The sequence below is a fragment of the Frieseomelitta varia genome, unplaced genomic scaffold (genome assembly GCF_011392965.1).
Source record: "Frieseomelitta varia isolate USP_RPSP 00005682 unplaced genomic scaffold, Fvar_1.2 scaffold_525, whole genome shotgun sequence".
In the NCBI taxonomy this organism is placed as follows: domain Eukaryota; kingdom Metazoa; phylum Arthropoda; class Insecta; order Hymenoptera; family Apidae; genus Frieseomelitta; species Frieseomelitta varia.
The window spans coordinates 82990-95873 of record NW_025110285.1 but is presented as its reverse complement, the minus strand read 5'-3'; the positions used below and the strand labels follow the sequence as shown (position 1 = coordinate 95873).

Below are 12884 nucleotides of genomic sequence, written 5' to 3'. Positions count from 1 at the left end.
CTAGAGCCCTTAAAAATTCTAAAAACCAATCTTCAACTTTCTCCATAACGCCGATTGTCCAGGCGGTGAATCCTCGACAATTGCCTGCCGTGGAAATCCTGCTGGGAAAACATCGCGAAGTAACGACAATCGCGGAAGAAGGGCGGCAAGCGTCGTGCGCGGCGCAGCGACGTAACCTCGCGGGCCGATTTCGCAGCGGCGTAGTTATCGCGCAGAGTGTTTCTGGAAATCACGGTGGAAAAGCTCTCGCGGATTTGGCAACACTGTGACGCGCTGGGCGTCTCGCTAACACTCGACGGCGCGAAGGACGAGGGGGCCACACGACGATCGGGGCGAAAAACCGAGAGTGGCTTCGCGATGGTGGTGGGGAGGGCGGAACCGGGATGAGGTAGGGGAAGGTGCCGAAGGGACGCGCCAGACTGACGGCGGAATCGAGTGGTGGGGAGCGTGTCACGTGACGCGGCGTGGTGGGGGACAGGCGCGCGGAGTGGGGGCCGAGTGGGCGGGGCGAGTGGTTTCTCCTCCGTCGACGGTTCTCTCGGCGGGTGCAAAGCGCAGGTCGTCTCGAACGATCCGAACGAGGGACGACGCGGGGATGGTGGAGGGGGCGGCGGCGAGGGGGTCGAGGGGGACGCGCGGAGTGATGCTCGTGACGCTAGCTAGCGCGAATTTTGGCACAGCTCGTGAAAATTTCTCACTCGGCTTTTCGCGGAAAACTCGGACGGCTCTTGACACGGCCAATCGGCTTGAATTATGACTGATGAAGTGCCGTTCCGGATTAATGGAGAAAACCGGCTGTCGTGGTTCAGCGCGCCGCGTTTCCACCGGCCGACTCACGGCATGCGAATTTCATCGTGCGGAGCCGGCTCTCGAATCTCTTCAGAGGAGACTGAAATCGGAGACGCGTGGAATTCTTGTGATACTGGTAATATCGGTTCGCGTAGTTTGCTTTGTCCAGTTGTTTGTCAGATGGAGCGAGTGAATTTGAAATCTGACTCGACTGGAAGATCCTAAGAGTGTTTTGGGAACCTTCCTCTGAGAGCGCGGCTATAACCAACCTCCGGGAGAAACTCGAAATTTTTATCGTGACAACCTGCAAACACTCTTTATCAGGCATCCCCGCGAGTGCGTCGCGAAAAAAACAGGCTGGTTTCGTCGGTGGGTGCGCAGCAACGTGTCAATCGGCATCGTTCTGGACAGCGAAGCTTCGAGCAACGTCGACCGTTTCCATCCCCTCTCTCCGTGGAATCCCCGCTCGACGACTCGGTGTCGCAGGGAGGGTGGTGTTAATGGGCGTACTCGCGGTTAACACCCTTAAACGCGCGCTGGTGGGGAGTGAGGAGGGGAAAAAAGAGAGAGCGAGAGAGAAAGAGAGTGAGACAGAGAAGAGAGAAGAACATCCGAAGCGTTGTGTAGAACCGAGGTTCTCGGTGGGGATAACGAAGACAGAGAGGGAGAAACGGGGTTGATCGAAGCGAGATGGGGAACGTCGGAAAAGGCGTCGAGAGCAACGCCGCTCGGATTGGCGCCGGAACGCCAATCCGAACTACGAGCGCTCATTATCGCCCGCCGTGGGAAGTGGTGGGGGTTTGGTAGACAGCTCTGTCCCTCCTCGTTGTTCGCGCGACCTGTTTAGTCCCGTTCTTGTCACACGCGGTGCTGCATCGTCGACTAGGTTGTCGCGGCGGGTTCTCCCACCAGAACGTGTACACGAACGGTCGAAGGGGAAGGGAGGAGGAGCCCCTGCACCGTCTCAGTCTTCGCGTCGCTGCCCTCCAGCATTCACGCCTCCCGCGTCCGTTCGGCGGCGCAGGCACACTCCGTTCCGTCTGTACACACACGCACACACGCGGCTGCCCCCCGTCTACACGTAGACGCGCGCGTACACACGCCCTGAATCCGGACGAGGACTTTAGCACACCAACACCTCCGCGGGAGGTGTGGGGGTGAGCCCCCAGAGGAGGTGTCAATCCTAGCGCTGCTCAGTGACCATCGCGGCGCCACCCAAGTAACACCTTTCGTCCGCTCTCCAGCCCCGACCGAGGCGACCAGCGCGCACAGCACCCGAGCACCGTGTCTCTCGTTCAGAGAGCCCTCTCTCTCGCTTCGCTCTCTCGCCTTTTTGTCTCTCTCGCCTGGCGTTTTGCGCGTCACGATATAGAAGCTAGTCCGGACTGTCCTCGTCCTCCGGCCTGTGTCGTCCGGCCGTCGGACGCTGCTTCGACTCGACTCGACTCGATTCGACTCAACTCGACGAGAGTCGAGTCTGTTGCCTTCTCCCCAAGACACAACGACGAGAAGCGAGTTTGCTACCCGGTCTGGCCGCGTGTTCGCGTCGCGTCGCGTCGCGTCGTGTCTACCCACATCGTCGTCGTCGTCGTCGTCGTCGTTGATACTTTGTAATCGAGGAAGTGAGTGCTTCGCGGAACTGACCTCTGTCAGTGGACGACAGTCAGTGAGTCAGTGAACAGTGAACGACGCAAGGATTTACGTGCACCACGTCCCTCGACGTGCACGTAACCAGTGGGTGCTTGTTCGTAGCAGTCGGTGTTTCGGGCCACGGTGTGACTCTGTCTAAGCGCCACCGCCGATTCTACGGGGGAGATCGTCGACTCGAGTGGATCGACAAAGTGTACCCTCTGAAATCGAAAGCCGGATGTAAAGTTCCACGGACGACGCAACAGTGGACACATCTCAGAGAATCGTTTCCTTCTTTTCCTGGTGCTTGAAGCCTTCGAAGTGGCGTTCGAAGCGTACGAAGATAGCCAAGGCAACAAGGTGCACGAGACGTGTACGATGTCGAGCGTACGACTGCTGGCGACGGTGATCGAGGGAAGCTCGGATCGACTGCGACGACGACGCAGCCAGGATCTCGACTTACGCTTCTGAACGTCTGGTACGTTCCTCGCACAACTCCCTCTCGTCGAACCTTGTCTAGCATGCCGAAGAATCGACGTACACGATTAGAGACGTACACGACGGTCGACAACGCGGCTTGGAGGAGATCAGCGTGATCGAGCCGTGCCAAGTGTAAACCCGAGATCGAGAAATTCAACCCAAGTGTGTCCGTGCTCTGAGAGCTCCGCGCGTGGTTGAAAGCGCAGAAAGTAATCGTTCGATTGTGCGAAACTATCCTCGTTGAACGCCAGCCAGATAAACGACAAACATCGAACCAACGAACTGACGAGAGAATAAAGAAGAAGAAGAAGAAGAAGAAGAAGAAGAAGAAGAAGAAGAAGAAGAAGAAGAAGAAGAAGAAGAAGAGTAGCGCTCGCCCGGCTTTGAGTCACTCGAAGAGGAATCTCGCGCGACTCGGCAGACCCGCCCGTCTCGATGAGATTCGAACAAGACACAGCGTGCAGGGGTACCCACTGCGCCAGCACTCCGCAACCCTCCGCGCTACAGCAGCGATCACGGCTCGAGGAGGTGGTGGAGGAGGAGGTGGACTCCTCCGCGAAGGACATCGACGGCCAACGACGTAGACGCAGAGAATTGGAGGCTAACGTGGTCGAGGGTGCAAACACGGGGCCGAGGGCCGAGGCGGGGGGGCCTGGGATGGCGTACCCCGCGTCAGCGACGGCTCTGAATCAGCACTCGGCCTTCGCCACCTCGATCGCTGGCACGCCGTCCAGCAACCCGAACGGACACATATCCGGCGGCCACCTGCCGGCGCCGGCCGCCCCCCGACCCACCGACTTCAGCGTCTCGTCGTTGTTGACCGCCGCCACGACTCACCCGCCGATCTTGGGCGGCTCGTCGTCGCAGGGAAGCGCGTCGCCGCCGCCCGGCGGACCAGGAAGCCCGGCCGCCGCGCCGGAAACACCGCCACCGTTGCCAAGCCAGAGGGAATTGTCGCATCCGTCCTCGGCGGTAGCAGCGGCCAGCTATTTCAGCGCTGCCGCCCTCGCCGCCGCTGGATTCTACAATCCGGCGGCGCATCTGCCGGCGACTAGCTCGCCTGGACCGACGGCCCATCATCTACAGGGCAAGGGGATCCTCACCAGCCCCCATCATCATCCGCATCTTAACCCTCACGGCATCACGCCGCCAGGTATGACACACTGCGGAAAAAGAATGTGTGTGTGTGTGTATGTGTGTGTGAGAGAGAGAGAGAGATTACGATCAGACGGTCGAAGTGTTTCTGTATTGCTAGGCTTCGGTAGGATAGCTGTTTCAGTGTGTTGAGGAAAGTGTGACGAAACGACGATGGTGCAGCTCCTCTGGTTTAGGTCAGATTCAGTGTAACAGAGTAGCAGGCAAGAGAGTAATCGATGATCCGTTGACGTCTTAGTTGATGGACTATTCTTTTTTTGTGTTTTTTTTTTCTTTTTTTTTTTTTTTGGTGTCAAAGATTGGAGGTTTAGGCCTACATTAGGTTTTAGGACAGAAACAATCTTCAGTTTGTTGCGTAGGAACAATCTTGCGGGTTGTTCTGATTTCGAGAAGTTGATGAAGAAGGTTGGAACATGTTCCAAGGAGATAGTTTGTCAAACTTGTAGGGTTGAAACACCTTTCGAGCTTGAGTGTTGAACTTTGAAACAATCTTGAGTCCATTGTATATCGTACAGATTGTTTTGGTGTAACAGCTGAGAATTTCGAGTTGACAGAGGTTAAACACATGTTCCAAGGAGATAGTTTGTCAACGTTGTAGGACTTGTAGGTGTATTTCGAGTTGACAAAGGTTAAAACATGTTCCAAGGAGACAGTTTGTCAACGTTGTAGCACTTGTAGATGTTTCGAGCTTTTAGGGTTGAAGTTTAAAACAATCTTGAGTCCATCGTATGTTGTACAGATCGTGTTGGTGCGATAGCTGAAAATTTCGAGTTGACAGAGAAGGTTAGAACATGCTCCAAGGAGACAAAAGATGGAGAGAGTTTGTCAACGTTGTAGGAATTACGAGTGCAACCTTGTCGAGGTTTTCAGCTTGAAGAGAAAGGTTGAAGTTTCTTCAGAAAGAACAGAGGAACGGTTAGGTGGTTAATGTTGCGAGAATTGTTCTTGGTTGCTTCAAGTAGACGAGATTAAAGTACTTTCCCCAAGGCGGTAGGTTTCAGAAATCTACCAAGATAGAAGAATTCTAAATATTTTAGAGAAGATTGGAATACATTTCGAGGAACAACAATTATACTCCACGTTCCAAGTATAACAAGTGTAACAAGTGTTCTGAATTGACAAAGGAGGATTGAAACTTTAAAATTGCTAAAACAGTCTGTTTCTCAACAGTATGTCAAACTTCTAATCGAAGTTTCGAGTGAAATGACTTAGTTTACTTAGAAGATTCTGAGTTAATAGAAAAGGTTGGGGCACATTCATGAAAACGACAAATGAAAAAAAAAAAGTTTGTCAACGATTTTGAGAAGTTATACCTGCAATTAGTGTTTGGACGTATCGTTTGCTTAACAAGTTAAAAGGCAAGTTCAAATCTCTTTTGGAGAACTGCGTTGAAACAGTGTTTCAGATAGAATCAGAAGATTGATCTCGGAATATTCAGAACGTAGTGCTGGTTGTAGATGGATAAAGAGGTGAACAGTTGTTAGAAAAAAGAATTGGACACGAGAGAGCCACGACAAAGTGGCAATGATACAATCGCTACTTTGCTAACATCACACGAATCATCCTTAAACCATCTATATTGCCGGGCTTATCTTCAACGGAATCGTTGAACAGAAGCTCCATTTCCCATGAGAAATCTCCATTTAACGCCACATTGTGTTCATCCTCCAACCCGTTAATCGTTTTACCAAACAAGAAACACTTTATACGAAGCTACACTAGGAGAATCACCTAGAATCCCATTAAACGGCCCCGAAACATCTGTCTAATCAGATTCTCGCTAACCATTCTCGTCTGACTAATTGTTCGACCGCTGGATGTTCTGTCCGGTTTCGTCGTTGCATTCTCGCGACAATTGAAAAAGAAAAAAGAACGTGGCTCGGACAGAAGCTTGTTACATCTGCTATAAATGTTTCAAGGAATGCATCGCTTTGAATATTTTCTATATATATATATATTTTTGCACTTCGCGTGTATTTTTTTTTTTTTGTACCTCTGAATATTCCCGTGAAAATGATTCAGAAAATCGAACCTCGATGTAAGAATTATCCAGTCGAATGTTACACAGGGAATCTTGAATTATCCGTGAATATTTCGTATGTTTTATATTACGGATATTACGCGAGTATCGTATAGATATTTTCACGCTGAACGAGAAAGAAACACGGTTTCTATAATTTACGCAAAATTCGAAGCATCCAGATGCTTTCTGAAACATTTGGGAATTTCTCTCATCGAGCTCTACTCTCTTAACCTCGCGTTGAGAATTTTTTTCTTCCAACATTGTGTAATATCTTCTCAATTTTAAATATATTTAAGTGAAACAAAATAGGCGAAACAAGTAACAAATTTATTAATTGTCAATAGTTTCTATCCAGTGATGTCATACCGACGAGTTCAAAAAGGAAAGCGACGATCTGTTGTGTACGATTTTGGTCATTCGTTATGGTCCGCAATCAGTTGCCAAGTGGTTAACCTCTTACGCTGTAATAACGTGCCACGCACGTTGAGAGCCTTTTGCTCCAAAATTGCAATATTTTCTCAGTTTCAAGTATATTTAAATATAATCCAGTGAAACAAATAATAAATTTGTCGCTTCTCAATAATTTCTATCCGGCGGTGTCATATCGACGAGTTCAAAAAGGAAAGTGACGATCTGTTGTGTACGATTTTGGTCATTCGTTATGGTCCGCAATCAGTTGCCAAGTGGTTAACCTCTTACGCTGTAATAACGTGCCACGCACGTTGAGAGCCTTTTGCTCCAAAATTGCAATATTTTCTCAGTTTCAAGTATATTTAAATATAATCCAGTGAAACAAATAATAAATTTGTCGCTTCTCAATAATTTCTATCCGGCGGTGTCATATCGACGAGTTCAAAAAGGAAAGTGACGATCTGTTGTGTACGATTTTGGTCATTCGTTATGGTCCGCAATCAGTTGCCAAGTGGTTAACCTCTTACGCTGTAATAACGTGCCACGCACGTTGAGAGCCTTTTGCTCCAAAATTGCAATATTTTCTCAGTTTTAAGTATATTTAAATGTAATCCAGTGAAACAAATAATAAATTTGTCGCTTCTCAACAATTTCTATCCGGCGATGTCATGCTGACAGATTCAGAAAGAAAAGCGACGATCTGTTGTAAACAGAGTAACCTGTTGTAAGGTTTGGTCACTCGTTACGGTCCGCAATCAAAGTTGCCAGCGCAAGTGGGGTTAATCGTGCCTTCGGAAACTACAAATCTGCATGAAAATCCACCATTCGTTCATCAAATCATTGAAATATAATACTGCCCTAAACGTAGATCGCATAGCCTTTGTTTTCGTTCGTTTCTGTTGAATTTGTTTCTACAGATATTCAAACAACCGAAATTTATTTTGCGAAAACGTCACTCGGACTTTGCGTTCCTTCTCGCGTTTCATTTGGCAAACACTCGAGAAACCTCGGGGTCCACGTCCGAGGGACGAGTCGTGCCGTTGATAAGGAAATCTGATAAACAGATAGGAATCTGATAAACATCTTGTCCGAGAGCGAGGAAAGGACGGATCAGATGGTGCTGGGACGAGCAGTCCTCGTAGATCTTGCTTCCGACTGCCGGCTGGAATCGGAATTGAGACGTAAAACGCACGGTGGCAGCGAGTGTGTTTAATTCAGGGGCTGGGAATACCGACGAGAAACGAGATGCTTCACTGGACGATAACACGCGAGTGCTGGATTCTCGTTAAGAATTGTTTCGACTAGAACTCGCGGCAAACACGTTGCTGAAACTTGAAATTGGAAGCCAACCGTGCCGCGGGATTTCTTGAATCGGCGGAGGACATGCTAGGATCAAAAGTTTTTGCGACATCGCCAAGTTTCTCTGTTCCCCTGTGCCTGTGGGGAAGGATTGGCTCCTTCTTCTTTGGGAAATCGAGTGAAAAATTTGCGACTCGGAAGGATCGGCGATATTTACTGCGTGAAGTTGAAACTTTCGTGAATTTCCAAGGGTCATTACAAGTTTCGAGGGGAAAGACGCGCAGAGAGGAGGGATTGTTTGAGCGTCGAAATTCACAATCGTCGAATTTACTTTGAGGAAAGTTCGAGCAGTTTTTATGAATTTCCGAGGCGATGCTCCAATTTGTGCTGCGTAGATTGATGCGGGGATTCCAAATTTAAAAAGTCAAACTGCAAGTCTCTCGGAGTAGTTCTAACAGTCGAAACATCGTCGAACTTCAAAATTATTTTCCTTGAGACAAGCTGTATTTGACCGCCCTGCTTCAAACCAGATCAAACTTCAACATACTCTTTCCTCAGACTTCAAATTCACAATTCGTTTGGACTTGTCTGAGGATTCTACCTCAAACTAAACACCGTCACTTCTCAGATTACTCTCTACGAAATTCTCTACTCATTTTGGAATTTCATACGTCTCAAACTTTCCTGTCTCCTCGTCAAACCCGCCAGTTCCTCATAATCGAAAAAAAACCAGAGAAAATCGCTGAAATATGCGACAATGAAGCCTTCGATTCGGAAGAAAAAAAAAAATCAGGCGGACATTTAATTGGCCACAGTTTATTTCACGAGCGACAGCGTCGAACTTGTTGCGCGCGGTTTGCGCAAACCGCCGCGATTTCGGCGCGAAATTCGCCGATACGCCGCTCACTTTCACTGCTTTTTCGAGATCGTGGAGATCGGGATACGTCCCTCACTTCGCCGATGAAGGCTCACCGATCGTTTCGACGTAATCGTAGCACGGTTTTCTAACGATCGATCGATCGCGGATCGAGAGATGGACGTCTGCCACGCGATACGGCCGTTTCATCGCCTATTCATCCGCGCCGCGGATACATTTTGCTCGCGACGCGACGTTTCGCGTTCGTTCGGCTTCGTTCTTGCCTCGCGGTTACCTGTCGCTTTTGTTGGACGAGGTTGTTACCGGTATCTGCTGGTTTGGAATGGTTTTCTCTGGTTTTAGACTGGCCTCGCGCGACCACGATTCTGCGATCGTTTGTGAACGATTGTTGGTGAGGATGATTTCGACGGGAGAGGAGAATTTTTAACACTTTTTAGGGATTAGAAAAGATTGATGGAGGTGACTTGGAAGTGAAGAAAATCGGTGTGAGGAGAATTTTTCGGGATTTAAAATTAGTTAAGATTAGGTAGAAGGGTGAAAAAAATTGGTGTGAAGAGAATTTTCGGAGCTCAGTCAAGATTTGATAGAAAAGCGAAGAAAATTATTGTGAGAATAATTTTCAGAACTTAGTTTCTAGATTAACTAAAAAAAAAAAAAAAAAAGAAATGAACAAAATTGGCGTGAGGCGAATTTTCAAAATTTAGTCGAGATTAAGTAGAAAGTGAAGAAAATTGGTGTGAGAAGAATTTTGAGAGCACGACGAAGAAAATTCCATGCAACAAAACTTCCGAAAGCTTCGTTCAAGGTTAGGAAAGATGATTTGCTAAGCTTTGCATGGGAACGAAAAGAAAAGGAAAATAATTCACGTGAGAATCTTTTTTTGGGTTCTGAAGTGGTTGATTTATTTCGAAAAAGGGAGAAGAAATTAAGGTACGAAGAGCTTTACTGAAGATCAGCGAAAGTGATTTGCAAGGGAAATGAGAAATAATTACTGTGAGATTTCTGGAGATCTGTCAAAGATTTAACAAAGCTGATTCGTTGAGGAAGACAAAGGAAACCCGTGTGAGGAACTTGCTAGAATGATGACAGAAACTGGAGCAAAGATAATTTTATGCGTTCCGTTGAAGATTGGTCAAGGTTATTTTACTTGGAAATTGAAAGAAGATTGAAGAACGCGAGATGGAAAGAGGGAGTTAAAGAAATTGTAAAAATTATAAAATCCTTTCCGCGATGGTGATTGTTTTGAAGAGAAGTTGTTACGAACATAGTTTCACCGAGGCACCGATTACTTTACTAGATATACTCGACGAAATATTCTATGAAAAATTGCCGTGTAATAAATACTGTTACTAAAAAAAATAGTATAGTTCTCCTTGGAGATATCGATCTAAAGTTTTCGATGAAATTTCGGTGAAAAATTGATTAATCCTCGTTGATCCTTTGAGCCGATTTCGATCGAAAACCAAAAGAGAGGTTCATTAAACGTCTCCGTAAGAAGTTCGCGCTCCTTTAGTGCCAGTTATCGATGCAAACAAAACAAAGTTAAAGCTCGGAGAAAAATCGAAGTAGCGTCGGTTAAAGGCAGATTGAAATCACGGGTGGATAATTCGTTGATGGTAAAAATTTCGAAAGTAAACGTTCCAAGTTTTTCCTCGATCGATTAATTTCGCAAGAGTGACTTCTGATGGAGTCGATACGATTATCACGGTTTCTTCTCTGCTCAAAAATTCGCCAATCGTTGATTCTCTTTGATCATACTTCGACGCCTGATACCTTTACGAGTTGAAGCGAAATGAAATTCTTTCTTCGAGCTTTGGTTTCGAGACCATTTTTCAAAACCTCAAAGGAAGCGTTCCAGTGGAGAGTGTGAATTTGGCTTGCGCGAAGCGCGTATGAAATTGTTGTTTTTATAAAATAATAATAGAATGATAGTTCAATAATAGTCCAATATTGTTGATTAATAGAAAAAAAAAGAGAGAATTTGGAAGTTGCGCAAAGATCTCGCGTCTGGCGGGTTGCGCCCTGGCGCGGTGCCATCCTGAACCGGAAGTGCGCTCGGTTTCCGCGCCTCGCGCGTCTTACGCAACGCGTCCGACGGGAAAACTCTGGAAAAGCGGCGGCTTTGTTCGCCAACACCCGGCTGGACGCTGTCCGACGCGGTGCAACCCGGGTTAATTAACGCCACATCGTTATTCCCCTCTTTCGAGTCACAAAGCCATCTTTTTTTCTCTATTTTTTTTGGTAATATTTCGTTCAACTCTCTGATGTACAGGGTGTCTCGCATTTTACCGTACATACTTCTGCAAGTATATATATATAAAAATAAGACCAAAATGTTACGTAACAAAAAATGTCCATAAATGCTTAGGTTAAGGACAAATTTCTGACAAAAATACGAAATATGATTTTAAACGCTGCTAAGTATACCTATATCTAACATTTCAAAGTGACGTCCGCTTCATTGTTGACGGGCAAATTTGACATGGACGAGTTATTGAATTTAGTTGGTTGCGATTTTTTAACCTCTTGGCAGGCGATGTTGATTTTTGTAATTAATTCTTCTACTGTACTTTTCTACTGTAAACTTTCTCGTTTCTAAGTAAAATTCTAAAGGAGTAAATATATGCGAATCTACTATGTTGAACTGAGAGAAAAATATCACATCTTTCACGTTTCTTATTTTTGTCGTAACTCCTCTATAAAGCATTTGTGGAGGATATATATATTTTTGTTATGTAACGTTTTAGTCTTCGTTTTACTTGTGGAACACACTGCCCAAAGTATGTACGGAAAAATGCGGGACACCCTGTGTATGTATAGTGCTGTCGATCGTTAAAGCCGAGAGCTGCTTTCCGTGAATATTCTGGAAAATACTTGGAAAAAAAAAGATACTTGGGAATAGATGAAAAAAAAACTGACAGTCTCTTCCATCTTCTCTACCACCTAATTAAAAAGAAAACAAAAAAAAAAAAGAAAAGAAATTCCGGGAGAACCGAATTTTTTTCGTCTGTCGTTAAAATTCTAAATTCGTTTTCGTATTTGATCCACGTTGAGAAAGAAATTTGGAAGGAAATTCCAATAATCGACAAGGAAGGTTTCGTGAATTCGTTGGACTTGCAATTAGTTCTAGAAGTTAGCTTGGTGAAAAAATTTGTTCGACCAGTGACGACCAAGGTTTCGATCAAAGTAACTTTGCCAACTGTGGATGTAGTAATCATTCAAATGTAGATAGATTTGTTGAAAGAATGATACTGCAAATCGTAGCTTGGATCACGCGAGAACGTCTCGAATAGTTCGGCGATTCTAACTCCGATTTCGAACGTTGCGTCATGCGGAAAGCTGTTCGTTGTCGTTGCAGGATTTTCTCTTTCTCTTCACTCTGTTTTCCCCCGTTGTCGAACGCGATGGACGCATAGAACTCTCGGGGCGTTTCTTTGGCGCAATGTCGGCCATGTTGTGAAGCGGCTGGCGCATTGTGGTCGTCGCCACCAGAAATACTACCACGTTTCGTTCGATTAAAAGAAAAAACAACCTCACGTTATTCTTACTTACTCAAAAACTCGAAAGAAACGAGAACATTTCGTTGCAAAACGAGACGAAACGAGACGAAGATCTCGCGAAGCTCTTCGTCAAATTACCGAGAATGATCCTCGAGGCACTCGAGGGCAGAGAAATCAATCGAGTGAAGAGCGATCGCGAGAAGGAAACATTCTTGCGGATTGTATTCAAAAGAAGAAACGTGGAAAAGGATCGAATCCTCCCCTTTCGACAGTTGTTCGGCGGTTATCAAGTGATTCTCAAGTGAAGCTTTCGTTCTCCAGAGGGAAGGGGTGAGAGATCGATCGATCGCAGAAAATGAAATCAACAAACAACTTCGGTTCACCTCTTCCTCCATGGAAGAAGCCTGTCTGTCAACTGTTCCTCGAATCTCTTTCACGGATTGCCAGCGAAAGTGGCTCGTGTTCGACGAAAGAAATCGGCAACAACAATGGTGGAACAACAATGGGAAAGAATTGTGCGAATCGCGGAGAACGATCGCGGCTCAGGATCGTTCAGGATCCATTAGCGCGGGGGACAACACAGGCCATAGATAAAAAAGGCTGTCAACGGTGCACCGGGCACCGCGAGGAATTAAGCGCCGCCATCTTCATAAATCTCCGGCTGTGTGGTGAAACTGTGAATTAATCCGGCGGCGTGTGATAGCGATCGCGGGTCGCCAGC

General features: G+C 46.6%; 1 protein-coding gene across 1 annotated transcript in view; it reads left to right on the top strand.

Annotated features, from left to right (window-relative positions):
* The first annotated feature begins 1673 nt into the window (after positions 1-1673).
* Positions 1674-12884, top strand: part of LOC122533413 (optomotor-blind protein-like) — a 76478-nt gene continuing 65267 nt past the window's right edge. The window contains exon 1 of the mRNA XM_043663067.1: positions 1674-4051. Coding sequence (XP_043519002.1) covers positions 3334-4051 — 718 coding nt within the window. The 5' untranslated portion in view covers positions 1674-3333. The remainder of the gene's footprint in view (positions 4052-12884) is intronic.